The sequence below is a fragment of the Leopardus geoffroyi genome, chromosome B2 (genome assembly GCF_018350155.1).
Source record: "Leopardus geoffroyi isolate Oge1 chromosome B2, O.geoffroyi_Oge1_pat1.0, whole genome shotgun sequence".
Classification (NCBI taxonomy): domain Eukaryota; kingdom Metazoa; phylum Chordata; class Mammalia; order Carnivora; family Felidae; genus Leopardus; species Leopardus geoffroyi.
The window spans coordinates 117661307-117683666 of NC_059332.1; the positions used below are offsets into that span (position 1 = coordinate 117661307).

General features: G+C 40.7%; 1 protein-coding gene across 1 annotated transcript in view; it reads right to left on the reverse strand.

The window, feature by feature from the left end:
* Nucleotides 1–22360, reverse strand: part of SAMD3 (sterile alpha motif domain containing 3) — a 57106-nt gene that overhangs the window by 34520 nt on the left and 226 nt on the right. Inside the window, exons 2-6 of the mRNA XM_045499559.1 lie at nucleotides 22114–22213; nucleotides 21250–21439; nucleotides 17821–17928; nucleotides 915–1100; nucleotides 581–665 (exon numbers count right to left, since the gene is read on the reverse strand). Coding sequence (XP_045355515.1) covers nucleotides 581–665; nucleotides 915–1100; nucleotides 17821–17928; nucleotides 21250–21439; nucleotides 22114–22192 — 648 coding nt within the window. The 5' untranslated portion in view covers nucleotides 22193–22213. The remainder of the gene's footprint in view (nucleotides 1–580; nucleotides 666–914; nucleotides 1101–17820; nucleotides 17929–21249; nucleotides 21440–22113; nucleotides 22214–22360) is intronic.

The window sequence follows — 22360 nt, forward strand, 5'->3', positions numbered from 1 at the left end:
GGATCCAGCCCTGCATCGGGTTCTGCACTGACAATGCATCCTGTTTGAGATTCTCTCTCTGCATCTCTCTCTGTCCCTCCTGTGTTCACTCTCCCTCTCTCTCTTTTGCTCTCTCAGAAATAAACATTTAAAAACTCCATTTAAAAACACTTTTTGAAATAATTGGAGAAATGAGAATATGGGTTACAAGTATTATTATCAAAATAAATAAATAAAGATTAAAAATAAAAAGGCAAAGGAACACAAGAGAGATAGAGAAGGTTTTAAAAGAGAGCAGAGCCAGACAGAGAGGTGGGGGAGGGAGGGAGGGTGAGAGAGAGAGAGAGAGAGAGAGAGAGAGAGACCAAAGCTAAGAAAAAAACACAGGGACTGACAGAATGAGACAGAGCCAAAGGAACAGAATCAGAGAGAGACCAAGATAGAGACAACTAGTCAGAAAAGACAGAGAAACAGACACAGACACAGATGGACAAACAGAGACTGAGGGAGGAGGAAGTGGGGCATACAATGACTGGACAGTACAAAGCTATTATTTTAAGATGGGTTGAGATGGATGGAAGGGCCCCATGTGGTCACTTACAAAGCCACAGCCATCCTCGTCCAAGAAAGGGTGGGCTTGCAGCAAAGCGTTGACCACATCATTGTATTGCTGGGTGCTGGGATACCTGTTCAGTGCAACAAGAAGGACATTTTTCACTTCAAGCAGCCCAATTTCCTTCCTAGGAGTCCAAATTATACTCACTTTTCTTCCAATCCTTCTGTATAACAATGTAGACATTCAAATATTGGGCAATGTTGGACTTATTACTAATATGTCATCCAAAATCTAAGGAAAATTGGTTCCAAATGAATTCTACTCTACTCCGAAAACAGACCCTCTCCCAGAGCACGAAGTCTGGCCTATTATTACTCACAGTGAGCCTTCCAGATACTTAGTCATGTCGGCCTGGAGAAACTCAATGATCCTTATCCTCATGCTGTGATCGGGACACTTTTGTTCTGCTAACATGCACTTGACATCATAGGGAAACTCTGGTAAAACATACGACTTAGTCCATTGCAATGCTTTATTCCTTGCTAGAACATGTTTCACATTCCTTCTGTTAAATAAAAACACACAGAGTGAAATTCTATTTCAAATAGATGCAACTTATGAATTCTCTACATCCCAAGAAATGTGGAATTAATCAATCCTTCTCACACCCGTTCATCTATCCACAAATGTCCGGGAGGGCTCATTAGCTATCTCTGTTTTCTTTCCCTTTGCACACACATAAATAATTTGTAGTTCTGGGGGAAAAATATCTTAATAAAATAGACTGTGGAATGAAGCCTAAAGTTGGAAAGAAGATTGAACCATATATCTTGAAGATATGTGATGCATAGCTCAAAATTGAACAAGATACCAACTAAAAGAGAGTAAGCTGCAACTCAGCAAAGCAAAAGAGGCAAACAAATAAAGTCTTGGTGTCTGATTAAGAAAGTTCTTCTAATTAATTTATTCTGTTACTGTTTATAGTGAAATACAGGATCCACTTAATTTAGTTGGTCTTTGGCTACTTTTTAAATCTATTTTTATTTTTTAATTTAATTTTATTTATTTTTTTCTTTTTAGAGAGAGGAAGAGTGAGCTGATGAAAGGGGTAGAGGAGAGAGAGAGAGAGAGAGAGAGAGAGAGAGAATCTTAAGCAGGCTCCACACTCAGCACAGAGCCCGACAGGGACTCAGTCCCACAACCTTGGGATTACGACCTGAGCCAAAATCAAGAGTTGGCTGAGGCACCCCAGTCTTTGGCTATTCTAATAAGATAAGCGTAGTTTCTGAATTAAAAGTACATGTCAGATACTTACATTCAGATGAAGTTTCTACAAAAGGCTACAGAAAACTATAGCTACAGAAACCAAATCAAGCTCATCGGTGTTTACCGGGGGCTGCAGGTTGGAGTGGGGACTGACGGCAGAGGGGTGCAAGGGGAGTTATTCAGGGGGATGGGAGTGTTCCAAAATGGGCTGTGACAATGACTGTGCACCTGTACAAATGTGCTAGAGTTAACTGAGCTGTATATTTTAAATAGATGAACTTCATGTTATGTAAACGATACTCCAATAAAGTTATTTATAGAATTAAATATGAGAACCACTTGAAAACCCTAAAGTCAGTAACTGAACATTAAGTGTGTAAAAAGAAGAGTCTATAGGAAAATTTCCACACAACTTATCAGGGGCAATAGGCTTGCTTTGGGATGGAAGTGAAGTAGGAGAAGCGAGCCAAGTAGAAGACAAACAACAGAAGGATTTCCTGAATCAGCCTAAGTAGATTTATTTTCTGGCACGCCCATGGAATCCTTAGCAGTCCAAACAAACTTCTGATGAGTTTTGAAAGGCCGGGCTTCCTTTAGAATGTGAGGTCATATATTAGAAAAGTGCATGAGCTATAATGAAGCATGGGGGATAAAGAAAAGAGGAGAAAGCACTCTCCTCTCTTTTCACGATAAGCTCTCTGCTTGTTTCCCCTCTTTGGCAGTCCTGTATCAGTGGTGAAAATATGTCCTGGCAGAAATAAACACATGGATAATTTAATACTTGATCCAACGCAGCAACAGGCAATTCCCAGATGACATTTGTGCTTCAGCCCAAACTATTTCCAGTATGTTTTTCTCTCATTTCATTCAATCATTTAACCAAAAGTAACTGGGGGAGTTGAGGGGGGTGTCTATGGTATGCCAATTACTCTTCTATAATCCTGATTTCCTTTCCTATTGTAACAACTTGTTTCTTTTTCCCATGACCTCTCCCTTACCCATTCAGACCAAGAGTGTAAAGTAAGGCAAGTTTTGTTTGCTGTATTTTGTGCCTTCCCTAAGTTTTTAAAAGGTGCTGTAACTGTGCGGGTGTTAAACTTGGTTTCAGTACATTCTATCTCCTTTGCCCCAGGAGTTTCTGGTAGCTAAAGTAGCTGCATGATATCTTTGGGCTTTTCAGGTTGCGATCTCTTGCTTAGCACTGCATCAGAGGGTAGCTTCAGGATTCCAATGCTAGCAGATAAGGCTTGCTACAATTTTTACCTTCTTGTTCTATATATTTTTTTCTATATGTCTCTTTTCTTCAAAATAAGGGTAGGGACTATATACCACGGTATCATTTTTGTCAAATGCCCTAATTGTCGCTAGGTATATGCAAGCTCTATCAAAGCTAGGTATTACATCTTGCTTTTAATAGCATTCTTAAGCAAAATCAGAGGCATCGTTTTGTTTTCTTTACATTGAAGCGATTTAACAAGGTATTCTGGAAGTGAGGGGAATACAAGTTAATGCGATCTAATACAAATCCAGACAAGTATTACACAAGTAAAGGGACTCATCAGAAATTTAAAATACATTCTAGGGGTACCTGGGTGGCTCAGTCGGTTAAGCGTCTGACTCTTGGTTTCGGCTCAGGTCATGATCCTGTGGTTCATGGGATTGAGCTCTGAGTTGGGCTCTGGGCTGATAGCGTCAGCCCAGACACTCTCTCTCCCTGTCTCTGCCCCTCCCTCACTTCTGTGTGAGTGCACAAGTGTGTGTCTCTCTCTCTCAAATTAAGTAAATAAACATTTTTATAAAATAAAAAGAAAAAAAGAAAAAAGAAAAACACTTTAATTTAGAAGCAGATAATGGCACAATCGTTTCCCATTCATAAAATGATATTTTCATTGAACCAAAAAAAAAAAAAAATCTTTACTGTGAGGTTAAGATTATTTGTAATATCTTCATTGAGGCAGAGTTGAGCAGAATACCGGTGGAAGTCACCCTAAAGCAAGTGCAAAGAGCAGAAAGCAATCCCAAACTGAGCGGACACTAATACTTCTATCCCCACCTCAGTGCCAGGGCTTGTCAACAAAACACCACAAAACAAGACCTCTGATCCAATGGATCTCAATCCTGGGTATGCAATAAAATCAACTGAAAAGCTTATAAGACTTTTAAGACAATGTTAGTGGCTAGGATTGATCCCAGTCTAAGTGAATCAAAGTCTATTGCACTAAAGAGTTTATATGTAGAGTTTATTTTGTAATAAAAAAAACTTCCAATTAAGTTGACACATTTGATAAATGGCAATATCATCACTGCAATATGCATTAATTTTAAAAAATTATGAAAGGAGGTTCTCATGAAAGAAAGTTCATTGGTTTTGAAATGTTGTTTAACTTTGGGGTGAAAAATCATCTAATTTTGCAGACAGTAGGGGGCTCACCTATGGGAAGGAAGATAGCTGTATTAAGAACAGGTCAAGTTGAGCTCCAGCTCTCTAAGGAAAAATTTCAATGCACAGAAGTCAGAGACTGAGACTTGGAAGTGAGCAAAAAAGGCGTATGTGTTATCCGGGGACAGGGACCATTTCTTTTATCTCCAATATATATAATTTTGCTTAGTAGAGTTAATGCACAACGACTTTGATGGGAGGATGAATGTGGTCAACTGAAAGGAGTGGTTATCTGAGCAGGGCTGAATTCACTTTGGTCTCAACAATGTATCTAACCTTTCAGCGGTTCCTCACTGCATTTGCTACCCTGGCTTTTTCAAGATCTTTCTAACCACACGTAGTACAATTGACCACTCTTTCACAGTCCTGTTTTCGTTCTCATTTTCCTATATGCTATTTTACTTGCTTCCCCTCTTCCCGTTTCTCCAAGAACTCAATACTCTCTTTTCCATGCTTTGCCCTCCATCTCCAGCAACTTGTACATTATTCATTTCATACTCAACATGTCCAAAGTGATTTATAATCTTTTCATTTCAAAACCAGTTTTCCATTTACTGTAGACTGAATTGTGTCTCTCCCACCAACATTCATACAATTGAAGCCCTAATTCCCAATGACGCTGTGGTGAGAGGCCTTTTATAGAAATAATTAAGGTTAAATGAGCCCCTGATATATAGGATTAGTGTTCTTACAAGAAGAGACATCAGGGAGCACACTCTCTTTCTCCATCATATTGGCCATTTGCTAGCCAGGAAGACAGCTCTCACCAGAAATTGGCTGACACCTTGATCTTGGACTTTCCAGCCCCCAGAATGTAAGAAACAAATTTGTTTTTTAAACCACCCAGTCTATTTAATTATGGCAGCTGAGCTAAGACACATTCCAATTTCCATGTTTCTTTCATTGTATCGCTTTCTCTTAGCAACTCAGACTTAACACCTCACTGTCTTTTTCATCTTAATTCTTTACATCTGGGTATCATGAAAATTTCCCTATATATTATCTCTCGTATTTGCCTACTTCTCTCCATTGTTCATGTTACTACATTTACCCAGGCATTCAAATGTGGGCTACCTCAGCAATTGACCAGCAGAGTTCTGCTTCTGGAATGGCCTAATTAGCTCACACTGAACCAGCTATCCCTCAGATAATAACTATTAGCACTAGACAAAATACAAAAGCAAATAAACAAGCAAACAAAAATGAATTGAAAACACTGGCAAGTAGGAAAAAAAAAAAACAGGCAGATTCTGAAGAGGAGTCTACACTTGGAAAAAAAAAGAAGACAGGGAATGAATTTCCTTTTTATGACTTTTGGCCTGAAGGCAGGCCTCAGGCAGTGCTGCTAAAACTCTAAGAGCAAACCCACCATCTTTCTGGACTGCTGAATTAGTGGGCAGAGTTTGGGCAACCTCATCTCTGGAAAGGGAGAGGAGAGTCTCAGAAAGGAAACATCTAATGAGAGGGAACTACAAATTCTGTGTCTAAACGGTCCAAATATCTGGCTGATCCAGAACCACACATATGCAGAGCCCCATTGCAAATAAGAGAACTAAACTTGGATTTGAGCCAATCCCCAAGAGACAGTTTTCAATTTGAGCCCAAAAAATTTTGTTGTTTTGCTAAAACAAACTGACCAACAATCAACACTCTTCAGGTGAATAAGCCAGAATCAAGAGTCTCCACACTGTAACATTCACAATGTCTAGGATATAATCCAAAATTATGTGACATAAACAAAGTCCCAGAAAAGTGTGACTCATTTTCAAGAGTAAATGCAATTAACAGAGTATGATGTTGAGATAATCCAGATGTTGATGAGGACTTTAAAATAGCTAGCATAACAATGTTCAATGACTCAGAGGAAAATGTGCTTGAATGATTTAAATAGTAGGACATTTTAGCAGTGAAATAGAAATTATTAAAAAGAACCAAACAGAAATTTTAGGAGAGAAAACTACAAAATTTGAAATAAAAAAATGTACTAGCCAGGATTAACAGTAGAATGGAGGTTATATATTATATACTCTATATAGAGTGAGCTTGAAGGCAGAACAGAAATAATCCAGTCCAAAAAACATAAGGAGAAAATAGATTGAAAAAAAATAGGGTAATAGTTCACTTTTTAAATTCCATGTTGCCATATTTTATCCCCTTAGTCATAAACACTATCTAATTTTACATAAACCTTTTGACCTTCTATCTAATTTTACATAAACACTGATATCGTCATGTCAATCTGTAGAAGAGCCAGAAAGAGCTGGCTAATGACTTCCAAGTGCTCTTTGACCCAAGACATAACCCAGGTACCCAGTACATTAAACCAGTCTTGATTGACACGGTAACTATGCCCAAGAAAAAGAAGCAACTCAAGTTCTAGGCCCCCGGATCCTGGTCTGATTGAATGACCATATCAAACTATGCCAATTCATACCTGTCTATCTGAGGTCAGGACACCTTAAGAAAGCTGTCAATGAGGCTATTCAAAAGTAACATCTCCTTGTAGCTTGCCAGGCTCCCGGGCTCCTATGGAGAAGCCCTTCCTAGGACTCAGTTGCCCTGACATGATAATAAAGCGGATACCCAGGACTACTGTCTCTAGAGAGAAGACAAACAAGATGTATAAACACAAAACAGAGCTGGACAAGAAACATATTGCATGGACAGTGGACTGTTGCTGGCCTCCTACGTTTGTCCTAATCATATAACAAATTTTGCCTTAATTTGATGAACACTTGGGCTACCACTTCAACTGTTATCTTTTGGAGCAGTTTATTCTGAAGAAACACTCACTGGTTGGTTACCTGTCTTTGTTTCTATGACTGGAATCTACAGAGGAGCTCAGCTGTCTCTGGGTTTACGTGATCTGATAACTGTATATCATGTGATGTGATCTGATAACTGCACATCACGTATAAGCCACAGTCCAAACACTCAAGAATCCAACATTTCTAGGAACTATTCCCAATGTGTTAAGGAATTTAAAAAAACCTCAGGTATTGAAAGATTGCTGGGATTAGACAGAAGCCACTGTGGAAGTTTCACTGCAAATCTACAAGTCCCATAGTTTAAAGACCAAGTGTATGGGAAAGCTGAAACTTTGCCTGTGAGACCTGACTGTACTAGATGTTTTGCCTTTTGTGATTCATCATGTGAACTTCACCCTTTTCCCAGTTGTTATAGGCATGATAATCTTCCTTTTTCCTTACAAGGTAACCCACATGTTGAGTGACATGGGTGATTCAGGATTCTCCTGTCCCTAGCCATCATGTACTATGCATTGAACACGGTAGATAGGCCATCAGGGACCCAACGTGCTGTGTTTATCTCTTCGACCAAGAGCATCTCCAGTATCTGGTCTTGCTGAGAATAGTCCTATTTCTAAGGGCAGCCTGAGCCAGGCCTATTCTTAAATTATCAGCCCTGTGGGTTCCTGGAACTCTCCAAGAAGAGGAAAATAACTATGATTTACTAACATATTTGAATGTAAAAAATGTATGTTTGGAAGGAAAAACCTGGAACTATTCCCTGCAATAAAAACCCCATTTAGAGCCATTGAGTGTTGGCAGTTATTTTATCCCCATGAAAGCAGACACTCTTGCTTTAGGGAGACTGTAAACTCTTGAACCTCCAGACCAAAAAGTGTCAGCATTTCTTTGTGAATTAAAACATCTTAAGAGTCCAAAGCTTTTGCTTCCAATTTAGTGGACTCTCATATTTAAAGAAATTTTCCCATTCTCCCTTTACTTATCTCCACAAATAAAGCAGGTGATAAGGTTTTTAGATTCTCTAAACAAAAACAAAATTCATGGTGTGTAACTTCTTAACATCCCAAATTTGAATTCATCATACTTAATACTTAGGACAATTCATAACATGGTCCAATTTTGTGCTATCTTATTATCAGCTATTATCCAATGTGAATTCTCAGATCCAGCCAAAAATCAAGCCTTCTATATCTGCAGAACACCCTATACATGTATCAGTAGTTGCTTCTCTCACCCAGAAATCCCTAAGCTTTCCTCATACTCCTAGGCTCATCTTAAGCACTTCTGGTGAACTCTCCTCCATTCTCCTGGCTCTCAGGAGGTCTCCCTTATCTGAATCCCCCACATGGCCTCGTCCAATGTTGGCCCCATGGGCACTCAACTAAGTCTTGCCTCCTCATCTGTTTTGATTTCCCTATGAATTTGCTGACTGGAACAGTTTGTAACAAAAATGTAAAAGATTTAGGAACATTTGAAAGACATATAAAATATTAAGTGTAATATTTTATGACAGATAAAGACGGTCTTCAGTTCCATACACTTTTGTTTTCACACATAAAATCGCCATCTTTCCATAAGGAGAGTTCTGTTATATTAAAAACAGCCCCCCTACCTCAAAGGAACCATTGACTAGCAAGGCATCAAGCCAATATGCCAGCAAAAAGAAGTGCCACATCACCAAGTCCTTATGTTTGAGATATGCAAACCAGTGGGACCCAAATGCTAGAGAGGCAGATCTGGGATTGGAGTGGAGTCTTCTGTATGCACAAAAGGTATCCAAGAATTAGACTGGCTGGGGAGAATTGCAAAATGATCAATGTCCTCTCCCCACTCCCCCAGTAAAGCCTCCCAAAAAGGAACTTTCTCAGTGTCTCACCAAGCTTCAGCTGCATCCCATGTGGCTTCGCTACAGAACCAGGGGCAGACTTCCCATCACACTCATCTGAATCCTGGTTGACTTTTGGAGCCATAGTCATTTCATGTATCATCCCTGCTAGCTTAAACTTCAGAGAACAAATGGCACCCTTCTCCCGGAGCATCTATTTAGAGATAATCTACTACTTCAGGGACTGTGAGGCTTTTCTAATTTTATAAAATAGTATAGCTTTCTGGTCTTCCAGAAAAAAGAACCAAGGACAACTGGATCACGTGGCTGTGAAGAATGGCCATTCAGGCCAAAGGGCTTGGTCTTCACATCAAGTAGCACAGGGGTAGTACTGCCATCATGGGAAGAGAAAGTTGTGACAATTGCAATGCTTTCCAGGGACTGGACTGAAAGATTGTGTCCCACAAACCATTTTATTTGGAGATCTCATTTTCATTTTCTTCTTCTCCTCACCCAAACTTACAGACTTTATCCACTGAGAATGGTATAGATTGGCAAGCCCAGTGTTACATGATCAACTCTGAAACTAAATGCAAGTAATCACAGCAACATCTAAAAGCTTAAATGTTTTTGGAACATAGAAGAGGAAGGAAGCTATAGCAGCTTAGATATCTGTTTAAAGAAACTGCTATCACTTTAGCCTAGAAAAGAAAAGGATGTTACAATATATATCTTCAAAATAATGATCAAACTTGACCTAACTACAAGTTAAACAGAAATATTGCTCTGTGTTCTATGCCAGTACTCTGGCAATTGCCTGCTTTACTTTACCTAGGCAAGACTTTCCACTGCTAAGAACACAAGATGAACAAAAAGTTTGGCAAAACTCTCTAAAGAGGTACATGCCAATGAGCAAAGTGAGACGCCACCTCTGAAAACAGTGAACAGTGTCACTGCAAGACATACATGGACTGTGACGGAAATGTTCTTTTGTTGCCGGAACTGATGGTACCTACCACTAATTCAGAAAAAGCTTGCTCCACACTCTCAGCATTTTGATGTTTGCTTTTAATTTATGTTTTATAGTGGCGGGCTTTCACGTCTGCCATTTAATCCATGAGTCTTCCAGAAGAATTTAGTTTCTGAAGTGCATGTGTGAACACATACTCAGATACAAAAAGGGGGTAGAGATGTGAATGGCATCAGGCATGTGCTGTAGTGTAGACACACTCCTCTCAAATTCTCCCTGTCTTTGGCTGCCAGTGTGAGTGTCAAAGACCCAGGAGCCTTTGGGGCCTTGACTAATCACAAAAAGAAGCCAATATAAATAATTATTTTACGTCTTCCTATTATCCAATTCCTCTTGGTATTGGCAGCCCTACAAAAATCCAGGAACTTCTAGCTTATACTTTCAATATTTATGCTTTCTAGCATGATAGTCACAAAAACCATAAATAGGTCTCAGAGCTATCATGCATGAGTCCCTTTTTCATTTTTGTTCCTCTTTCATACATAAGCAAAATTAATGAGACATTACCTACTTAGTTGTTGCAAAGTGGTTCAGTACTACTATTTTGTAGTTTAGAAGTGTCAAAATATGGTCACTTAGGATTGAGTGGATCCAGGGCAGCATTTTAAAAAATCCACCTTCATACGACTAGACCTTTGGATCTGGACCTCCCAGAGAACAATATACGTCATGTCCTTAGAGCATCTTTTTTGGGGTGGGGGGGGGTGCGGTGTGCAGAGTAGTGTGCAAATTTCACTTCTCAAATCTGATCAGAGTGCTTGTTTCATGTGCCTCTTGGGCAAGACCTTTAGTGACTTGGTCTTCTCCCAGCAGCCCTGTTCACCTGCTCATCTAGCCTGGGGTTGGCCAATTCCTCTACTATGGAGCTTCATAAAGATCACAGTTTTACATTTGTAAGGATTCAGGTAACCTGATTTGTCACTGACTGTCACAGTAGTTCAGGGCATTCAGTGGCTCACTGAGGAATGTAGACAATTCTGAACAAAGATAGTGAGTCCCTCTCTTTGACAGGCTGTGTTATTGAACTGGCGTTCAGGCTCACTCCCATCAGGTGTGTACTTCCATGTAATGTTAATATTTAAAGTAGTAAGAAGAAGCTCTGAACTTATCTATTTTTCTTCACTCCATTGAATTCTATTGAATAAACTGTTAAGTATCTCCTTCACGATGCAATTCTGCCATAATTTGGATATGGCACCACCATTATTTCAGGCTCTGAAATACAAGGAAAAACTTACCACCTAGCAAGACTCTTCCTTCCACCTGCATTAATTAATCAAGTCCTCTTGATTTTCTATTTAAATATCATTTTCTCTATTACCACTGTCTTAGTTTGGACCATCACCATCTCTTGCTTAAACTTCACCCTAGCATCTTCCTTCTCTCATGCTTCTCCAGTCCCTTCTCTACATCACTGCCTCAATACATGATGAAACACCCCTGTAATCCATAGCAGTAGTTTTCAATTCTCATTATATATTAGAATTGGGTGTGTAACTTTAAAAAATACTGATGTACAGGTCCCACCCTGTCTTTGTTTGGGCTGCTGTCACAAACTAGACTGGGCGGCTTAAACAACGAACATTTATGTCTCCCAGCTCAGGAGGCTGGAATTGTGAGATCAGGGTGCTGGCACGGCTCGGTTCTTGGTGATTTCCCTTTTCCTGGTTTACAGAAGGCAGTCTTCTTGTCCTCACATGGTGGAAGGAGAGCCAGCAAGTTCTCTGGCCTCTTCTTACAAGAGCACTAATCCCATCCATGAGATGGGATTCACCTTCATGACCTAACTACCTCCCAAAGCCCCACTTCCAAATACTATCACATTGGGATTGGAGTTTCAGCACATGAAATGTGGGGGGACACAAACATTTAGCCTATTGTACATCACCAGAAATTCTTCTTTTTTTTTTTTTTTTTTTTAGAGAGAGACAGAGCAAGCAGGGGAGGGGCAGAGACAAAGGAGAGAGAGAATCCCAAGAAGACTCTGTGCTGTCAGCATGAAGCCCAAATGGGGCTTGAACTCACCAACTGTAAAATGATAACCTAAGCTGAAACTAAGAGTCAGACGCTTAGCCTACTGAGCCACGTAGGTGCCCCAAATCGTCACCAGAAATTCTTGTTGGTCTAGTGCTTTGCTACTCAAGAGTGGCTTTCGCACTGGCATTCCCTGGAAACTTATTGGAAATGCTGACTCTCAGGCCCCACTCCTGACCTATTAAATTAGAATCTGCATTTTAACAAAACGCCCAGGTGATTTTCAAGTACAGAAGAGCTTGAGAAGCAGTGGTCTAGGGCGCTGATATATTTTGCTTAAATCTTGCAGGTGAACCTAATATACAGTTGATCTGCTCATGGACACAGCCCGGAACCTCCTTACCTCTTGAATGGCACCTCTTACCATCTCCACCAACTCCATTGTCTCCACTGCTACCTCTCACTGTCCAAAACTACCGACTCCACAGAAGTCCCTATACGATTTCAGGTGTTTGTACCTTGGTGCGTGCTGTTTGCTTTGCTCTGAATGTCCTTTTCCTTTCCTGCCCTATTTTCCTTTAGATAAGTTTCTAGTCAGCGTTCGAAATCCCCACAGAGGCCTTCTCCATACTCACTTCCCTGGAAGTCCTATTTCTCCCTCTTTTGTGCTATTTCTGTACCCTGTGAATTTCTACTTCTTCATCCCTTTCCCAATATTGCAGTTATTAGCTTCCATATCTCTTGCCTACTAGACTCGGAGGTCCCCTAGGTAAGGACTAAATTGCCCTCCACCTCACCCACAGTCTACCTAACACCTAGCTCATGATGTATATTCAGTAACTTTTGGACTGAACAAAGAGGGAAAAAAGATTAGAACTCAAGCTTACTTTAGCTCTCTAAAGACTTCATATTAGATTTAATGGGAATGCGCAGGAGTCGGAGAATTATTTATCAATGTGACAGCCCAATTTCCCCTGATTCTGTAGTTCTTGTTTGGCTGAGCCCAGATATCCTCCACTGAAGGAAACTCACCAAGTTCTAGCTTAGTGAGCCAGTATCCCTTGCTTCATTTGAGTCTCTGCTCCAGCATCACCTGGTCAAAGTCAAAAGACTTCCCTGAAAGTGCTGAGATAGAACGTTCCTGAATACACAGGTGCACACACACACGCACACACACTCACGCCACTCACTCTCTATCTACCCCTCCCTTTCCTTTGTATTATTGGTCTCCATAGCACTTAAATATATTATAATGTAGTGTCACTTTTTTTTTTTTTTTTTTTTTTTTTTACTTTTCTTCTCCATTAGACTGTGGGATAGGAGGTTTGGTCTGCTTTGTTCACTACTGTATCCTCAGTGCCTAAACAAAGTACCTGGCACAGAAATATTTACATATGAAATGAACGCTGGCTTAGCTAAGAAATCTTTAAGTCCGTATTTCCTAAGGTGTTTTTTGTAATATTAACAGATGTTGCACGGAGAAAGAATTCTGGGTCATACAAAGTGAAATGAGTTTTCTGTCTATAGGACTCCTCATAGCATTTACTGTCTCAGTGCACTGTGGGAGTCTCCAATTAAGGACTAAAGTTAGAATGTAATACTTACAAAGCACAGATGCTTTAGGTACAGATTCTATACACCTTGTGGTGGGAGATGGTGCGATCCTGCATTTCCCTCTGACAGGTCCTTGCTCCAGTGACATGGGACAATTTATCACCTGTTGTCTTTGGTGCACTTCATTGAACCTCCTTTTTGTGTGTGTGCACTGGATAAGAGGCACATATGACCGTGGTGTCCTTATCTGAGCTGAATGATAGAGCCGACGGACGACACATCAAGTGTGGACCCACTGCCATTTGTTTTACTGAGATTAGGCAGATGGGTAAGATCACTGAGCATTTCCAAGGAAATGTAGACCAAGGAAAAAATCATTAAGATGATTTTTAAATACGGTTGAAACCATGACTAATTTATAATTATGACCTAAGGGAGAAGCAAAACATCTGCACACATATGCTTAAAGTTTAAGCAAAGTGTTTTTAAAGTAACATTTAAGAAACCTCTACCTCTTTATTTGATTTCATGCCTTATTAAGTACTAAAAGGGAAGCAAATTGTACAAATGAAAAACAAAGGATGGCATTGAAAAAAAAAAACCTCTTTCCAAAGGGTCACGAGCACATCTAAGATGGATCCTCATAATCCTTTCCTTACATCAAAGACGTGAATTTAAGCAATTCAGGAAAGAGCCTGGTATCACCTATCACCAGAAAAACCTGCACTACGTCACCGCACCCTAGTGTTTCCCTGGGACACACACATCTCTAGGAGAGACTTAGCCAAGGTCAGGTGAACAGCTTGACTCCGGAGCCTTCTTTTTCTTCTTGTTTGCAAATAATCTGAGTGGAAAGCACGTGTTCATAGAAAAAATATCACAAGAACGACAGCCACCTTGTACGGTGTGTTAATAGATGCCAGGTAATTGAATATGTTATCCCATTTGGACCTCACGAACTACACATGCAGGTGGATGTTCCCATCCTCTGTTGTTCCGAGACCATCTGGCAAGCAAGTGGAGGCAGGATTCCAGAGCAGGTGCATGCCCAAAGTGGGCACTTGTTCCACTGTCCCTCCCTGTCTCTTAAAAGCATGTGGCTTCACGAAAGCCTTCGAGCCAAACAATGTAAGCTTTCTAGCCTGTTATGTGTAAGTGGCTTATAAACTCCTGGAGTTGAGCCCTGTGAAAAAGTCAGCATATTTAGTATGAATTGTATCAAGAGATCGCAAAAGAAATTGACATTATTCAAATATTTATCCTGCCCCACGAAGATACATTCAGTCTTTCACTGGATCATACACACCCTCAGTTCAATTTAAAAACTCCTACGTAGACTCTGCGTGCCAAGGACTGTGCCAGCGCTATTTATAATGACAAATAAGGCATGGTCTTTGCTCAGAAGGTGCTTTCAGTCTAATGAGAGAATAAAGACTTTAAAGCGACCAGTTCCGTTAACTACTTTTAAAAGTCAAGCAAGAGACACACAGAGGATACTACACAGATGCAGGGCTCTTTGCCCGGCCTGGAATAACAAAATGGAAGGTTCTTCTAAAAGAGGGATTTTGAGCAGAATCTTCAAAGATGAGCAGGTAGGGAAGGGAAGGGAACAACACAGCCTGATACAAAAGCCATGCAACAGCCCTTAATCAACCCCTGTTGAATGAATAAAATGCTAGGCAGATGGGCAGGAGGAAGGGATCAAGGGTGGCTCCCTTGATATGGAGCTGGATGATGGAGCCCCTGTCTGAGACAGGCTGTGGGAAGGGAGAAAATCTGTGCCATGCCAGGCACGGCTCTAGATAAAGGGCAGAACTGGAGTGAAAATATTTAAACTAGGTACATTGTCTTTAATCTGTCTCTACTCACAACACAACTGATTGCCCAAGAGGAGACAGCTGATCCATGCTGGACCCCTTAGTTTCCCTTCCCTGGATACCGAACTAAGCAACACTGAAAGACTGAGTCAGTTGACTAGGATAACTTGAACTGTTTTCAGGGAGAATTTAATGTGGAGTCAGTGCTATGGCAAGGTACTCATATGCCAGCCAGTCAGCACACGGCAGAGCAGCCATGAGTAGTAGGATAAATCCACCCTCCTAGGGAGAAGCAAGGGAATGAGGCAGACAAGGAAAGCAGAACAGAGACAGAGATGGCCATCGCATGGCTCCGTGAGTGCAAGGACAGCTTCCTCCAGGCCCAGAGAATTTACATGTTTTGCCTCTGTGTGTTGTGAAATGTTTTTATTACAATAAACCCCCCTTGTCTTACGTCAGTTTGAGTGGATTTGTGTCTCTTGCACTCAAATACATACTAAGGCAGGGGACACGAGTTCATTTTTTGAACATATGTAACTCTGAGGTGCTTGTGGATAGTGAGGGGCAGTCACATAGCTTAGGAGACACTTACTGATTACAGAGAACGGTCTAGGAATATTGGCTCTGGTTTCCAAACCCTCCTATTTCTTTCCATTTCTCAGCCAGGTCTGTTTTTTTCTCCCCCTTGCCAAGTTCTATGAAGAATGAGAATTACCATGAGGTCCAGGAAGTTTTCCTTTGACCAACCGTGTGAAAAAAATGGCAATAATCATCGTGCCCTGCAGGTATCACAGAACCATTATGAGGATGAAATGTCACGAGAAGGCCTAGAAAAAGAGAAAAGACCTACAGAACCCATAAAAGGTCGTGTCCTCACCTCCCACTGGCAGCAAGTAGGGAGAGAAAAGTCCTATGGCAAGTGGCAATACCACCTGGAACAGTGCTCCCGGAGCAGTGATAGTGCTACACTGAGTATTTCCCATGTGTTTCCACTGTGCTCAGCACTTGGCAGGCTTTATCCATGGTTAGATGATGGTTCTCACAAAAGTACCATGAAGAAAGTATTATTGTTATTATTCCCATCGTGCAGATTTGGATACTGATTCACCGTGGTACTAGGGTCGCACTACTGGGTCTAATCATCTCTCCTCTTCTCTCTACTCACACCTGAACAGTTATAGAAGGGACTGGCTGCTGCTTTTGGGGGCTAAAGCTAACAGAAGGAGTAGTTGAGAACTCATGGCTTATTCCATACACCCAGAGCCACATCCAAGGAAAGCCCTTGAAATCAACAAGCACCCATGAGCAGAAAGCAGGAGAATGAAGCCACCTTTAAAATGGATTTACATCTTCTGAACCATAGGAAGACCATCGGGACTAAGTCTCACCTAGGTCATTGCCTTCCACCTTCTTGTTCACCACCCCAGACAGGAGGCGATGGGCCCTAACGCTGAGAGATCTTCAGGAGCTGGGGTCTCTGTGCCCAGGGATGGGACGCAAGGTTGAAGACGGTGAAGAAGGAAAGAGGACAGAGAGGGAACCCCAGGTCCGAGGCCCATTTTGCAAGCGCTCCTTATCAAAGGTGCAGCTTTTTCCTGCCTTTGAGGAATTACTGGGACCGGGCACCTGAGGTCTGAGGCTGCAGCCCTTCGTCCCTTGACGTCCTGCCCTGATGGCCCTAGATCCTGCCTGAGGTGAGAATAGCATATTAGGGAAAACTCTCCAGAAGCCTCTTGACTTCTCTAAGTCTCAGTTTTATTGATTTACAAAAAAGAGAGACTAACGACCACCCTGCAAGACTGCTGTGGACTAAAGAAGTTAGTAATGTAAAAGTTTTGTGAAAACTATAAAGGGCCACACCCCGGCTTGATTATTGCCTGATTATTCTCCTACGCAAGTTGACATCTTCTCCCTTCAATGACAGTACATTTAAAGGAAAACATTTGCTGGTTGGTGGCTGAAAACCATATGCATCACGACTAGTGCATGAACCACATAGGCCAGGAACCGGAAATGCTGTATAGGCTATCATGACTTTTGCACCACATCTTACCTGCAACTGCCCCCAGAACTTTGTCTGACTCTCACATTCCTGGGTCTAGTTCTCTAGGTCTATAGGTTCCCTTTCTTCCAACGTAGCCCATATATTGAAATACACTACCACATAAAATCCAACGTAGGAATATAAGGAAGTGTTTACCAAAGCAGTGTCTCCATCAAGAGCAGTAAAGTCAAAAACAACCACAACTACAAAATTCAGAGCCAAAACAAAGACTCCACAAAAGGCATATGCTAGAGGACATGGTTCACTAAATAAATTCTGTTTTCGTGGCTATTGCCAATCACCCCAGTTTATGACAGAGAAATCTTCTTTCTCCTTAACATGCACTTGAAAGATGCTTGGTATCATCTCAAAACTTCACTTTTTCAATATAAAGCTCATAAATTTTCATCGTCACCTTTTACCAAATCTCTTCATCACTTGATAAAAGATTCCCTTGCAGCAAAACGAAAAGTTTCTGCTTTCGAAATACATCGAAACAGATGAAATCTCAAAATACAAAGACAAATATCATTTGGCTTTAAAATGTTTAGAAGTCAGCAACCCCACCTCTGTTTCAGTACTCTTTGGTCAATTAGTCCATTATCAAGGTTTTCAGCTGGATAGAAAGATGGTGTGTGCTTCCCACGGTTGGCTGGGCTAGAGGACTGTTCATCCCTGTCACCAAGAAAGAAGAGTTGGGTTAGGAGCTGTTCAGCGGGAGCCACAACCACTGGATCTCATGGCAGCTCGGAAGGTAGAAGACAGCCCATAACGACACCATAATCTGTGTCCACCTCCAAGCTCCACGTTGGGGTATGACTAAGAGAACGGAAAAAAATAAAAAATAAAAGTAACACGGGAGCACTGGAGTCATCTCACGCAGTGGTTCATAGGTGCCAGGAGGTAGGCTGACACCACTTCCCAATGCTTTTCTCACCAACTGGTCATATTTATAAATGGTCTTACGGCAATCTAGTCCTCTTTGAAATGATGGCGATAACTGAACATATCCTTATGGGTTAATATCCTTAGCCTGCAAAAAAAAAAAAAGTGATTAACTCCATCCGATTGCTTCTCCACTCTGCCATTTTGGGAGGTCGCGTATTATCTGTGAAATGTAACACCTTTCAAACCACAGTCCACTAACTCCCTCACTTTATGGGTGATACAACTGAAGCCCAGAAGGAGAAGCAAGTTGCCCACCACCACAAGCTACTGAATAGCAGAGCCGGGAGCTGAGCTCGGTTTTCGAACTTTCCGGTGGCCTGTGATTCTTCTACCAGCTCCAACAAGAACAACAACCAAAGAGCAACTGTAAATACTCCTACCTAGTACATATTCCTATGATTTGCTCACATCTAAATAGGATGCCAAATATCCTTTCCAGATGTGGCCTACAAATACTTTTCAAAATAACATACTAGACAACCATTAGCCACTAAAAGAAATCTGCACTCACATCGAAACCCATCTGCAATCTCCAATATAGAATGCCACTATAGACTCTTTAGAAGGAGTCTTGAGCATTATTCATTCTGCCCACTTCATTTTGCAGTTGAATCTAAAAAAAGCCAAGCATGTTTATAGCAGCACTCTCAACAATAGCCAAATTATGGGAAGAGCCTAAATGTCCATCAACTGATGAATGGATAAAGAAATTGTGGTTTATATACACAATGGAATACTACGTGGCAATGAGAAAGAATGAAATCTGGCCTTTTGTAGGCACATGGATGGAACTGGAAAGAGTGTTGTGCTAAGTGAAATATGTCATACAGAGAGAGACAGATACCATATGCTTTCACTCTTATGTGGATCCTGAGAAACTTAACAGAAGACCATGGGGGAGGGGAAGGAAAAAAAAAGTTAGAGAGGGAGGGAGCCAAACTATAAGAGACACTTAAAAACAGAACAAACTGAGGGTTGATGGGGGGTGGGAGGGAGGGGAGGGTGGGTGATGGGTACTGAGGACCGCACCTGTTGGGATGAGCACTGGATGTTGTATGGAAACCAATTTGACAAATAAATTTCATATTAAAAAAGTAATCTTTACTCCAAAAAAATAAAAATAAAAATTTAAAAAGCCAAGCAAATCTCCAAGGTTAGAGGAGTGGCTATCATCAGAAGAGAGGTTTGAAATCAAGTGTTTTGATACCCAGCTTTAGGGTTCTTTCTACTGCACCAAGTTCCTTTCTTTATTTAGCACTTCCTGAAAGGGTTTAATTAAATAGCATATTCTCATGCCACTCTTCATTATCATGATTCCCATGTGATAATACATTTGTCAAATGACAACATATTTGACAATAACCAAATATAGCCAATAAGCGTTTAAACCAAATATAACCAGTAACCCCACCAGCAACTGTGGTTTTGTACCAGATTAATTTAACCAATCCTTAAAGTGAATAAGCTACTTCCTGGGTAGAGTGAAAAGCCCCCACTCAAAAATCCCTGGACTACCCGTGTTCCAAGTCTTGGCAATATTTGAAACTGGCTTCCTTAACCAGGTTAACAAAGAAATGAGACTATTTGAAGGAGGAAAGATTTTCTCAAAGCTTAGGTTACAACCAACATCAGTGAATTAACATGAAGTTAGGTACGGAATTACTTTTCACAACCTACAGAAGAAGCAACAGGAATATCAACATTTAACTTAATGCAAGGCAGTGGTAGAACCAGGAATTAAGCCCAGATTTCCTGGAAGTCCTGCTAGTTCTCATTTACTAGAGAACACTGTAAACTGATTTGCAGTGGAAACAAGGCTGTCTGTTTTCTTCCAAGCTGTGCCTAAAGCAATATCAAGATTCCAGTCAACTGAAGGGAACTTCCAGCTCAAAAGTCCAACTCATCCAAGAATGCTTGGAATTACTTAGAGAGCTGTTTGAGGTTCACACCCACGCTTTGCTGGAAAGGAATAGAAGCATACAATGGGAACTTCAGCAAAAGTCACATATTGATGAGTGTGATTTTACATAGATATGTCAAAAGAACGTTTAAGAGAAATCCTTCAAATAAATCAGATGGTAGAATCTTCAGGCTGATCGTGGACCATTCCTTCAAGACTACCTCTTCCCCTCCATGTTCCAAATAACCAAATATTCTAGAAATAAAATTACTTAGGCCACGTCTCCCTAACATTGTATTCCCTATCAAAGAACAAGACAGGAATACATATTATTATAGATATGATCTGAAAAACTAAAGACATAGAATGGTATTCATCAACATCATAATCTTCTGTTAAAAATTAATGAATAATTACTTAATACTAGAAACTGCAAAAAGTCTCAAAATACGGGAAAAAAAAAAACAAGTCAGAATGCTTGAAATGATCCTGGGGCGTAGATTTGTAAAGTGAACATCTGAATTTTGTAATTCCTGCTATCATTCCTTTTCACTGCATTAGTCAGTGATAAAAACAAACAAACAAACAAACAAACAAAACCATCCCTGAACCTCAAAGGCACCACAATTTTTTCTACATGATTTTTGTGGGATGTGATCTTAGCATTTAGCATTCTAGGGAGAAATTAGAAAACTCATTGTGGCAAGAGTCTTTAGCAAATTATACCGTGCAAGCCTCTAGAGGAGATTATAAATTAGTCACTATAAGAAATCCTTGGCAAAGGAAAAGCAAAGGAACAGTAAGAGATACCTTTCCCCAAACCTGATTTTAAGACCCAAGCTTCAGGAGCCCATTCGCACTCTTGCTGTATGGACACTTCAACCACCTGCTACAGAGCCTTCTGTATAGGAACGCCCGGTTTACAGGACTTCCCTAACAACTGGAGTCAGTGTTTAAAAGTGGTGCATTAAAAAAAAAAAGTATCTTGATTCATAAAACTTTGCGAAAGTGTCCTTGATGCAGATATTAGAAATACTGTACACACCATCTAGCTGAAAATGGTCCCAGTTTTCAGAGTTTTAAACCCCAAACGTTGTGCTTGGGGAAAGCACAGCCTCAACACGAAGGTCATTCAGGACCAGACTTACGGTGAGACAGCTTTTGCTCGCTGGAGAGGGGCTGTTTCTCTAGGGCTTCCAGGGGGCTCCAGTCTTTGACTCTTCTGCTTATATTTTTTAATTAAATCCATCAGAACAGCCTGGTGCCCAATTTTCTTTACCAGTTGCTGAACCATCCGATCATTAAGTGCTAGAAGAGCAGCCCCACTTATTTCTTCCTCTGGGAAAAAGAAAAAAAAAATGTTTCTGCACGCCTGCCTGGTAAAGCATTGTAATAACACACAGCACTCTGAACAAGCAAAATTGTATCTGGGGTTAAAAGGATCCTCTAAACCTGTCCTCTGAAGTTACAAAATTATCTCTATTTTTACAAAGATAGAACACTGATACCGCATCATTCCCAGTTGCTCTCTGCTCCCAAGAAAGTCTCAGAACATGGAGTCGCGATAACACTTTTTACTTCCACATTAAGGCCTGCCCCTTCCAATTTCTCTGTAACAGGCATTGTTTTTATAAGGGAAAAAAAAAATCTTCTCAGAGAATCATTCTTACTAGTACCACCCAGGCAAGATCCAAAACTTGTAAATCCCACACCAAACAGAACACATGCTGCATTAAAGATACAAGCAATTGCCAAATGCATATATCAAACATGTATTTTAACTCTTAATACTTTGTTTTATTTGAGCTCTTTTTGAAATACTACATTCTCCTCTGGAGGCTAGGTCAAATGCAAACTCTACCACGGTCAGTAGAAAAGGAAAAATTCCCTACTGCAAGGACTCCACACCCCCATTCACATGCATTAGGCAACGAGAGTAATTAGCAGTTAATAGAGGACACTCAATATTTAGGCTGCTGTGTTAAGATTTTTGCAAAGTGTAAACAACTCACCTTGAAACCTACGAACTAGCTCTCCTAAGTTTTTCTCCACCAACCAACTGCAGACCTGATCAACTGACCAAGTTTCCATTGCTGTGTCCTGTAAATACACCTGTAGAATAAAAGGTCAGAGAAGGATTCTTCAGTTTTTCTCTCTGATTGTTGTTCTTTTATTTTTATTTTGTTTTCCAATCAGCTCTCTAATCTCAGCTCCTCCCTCTGCCAGACTCTTAAACTCTCAATACTAAGCTTCTTGAAA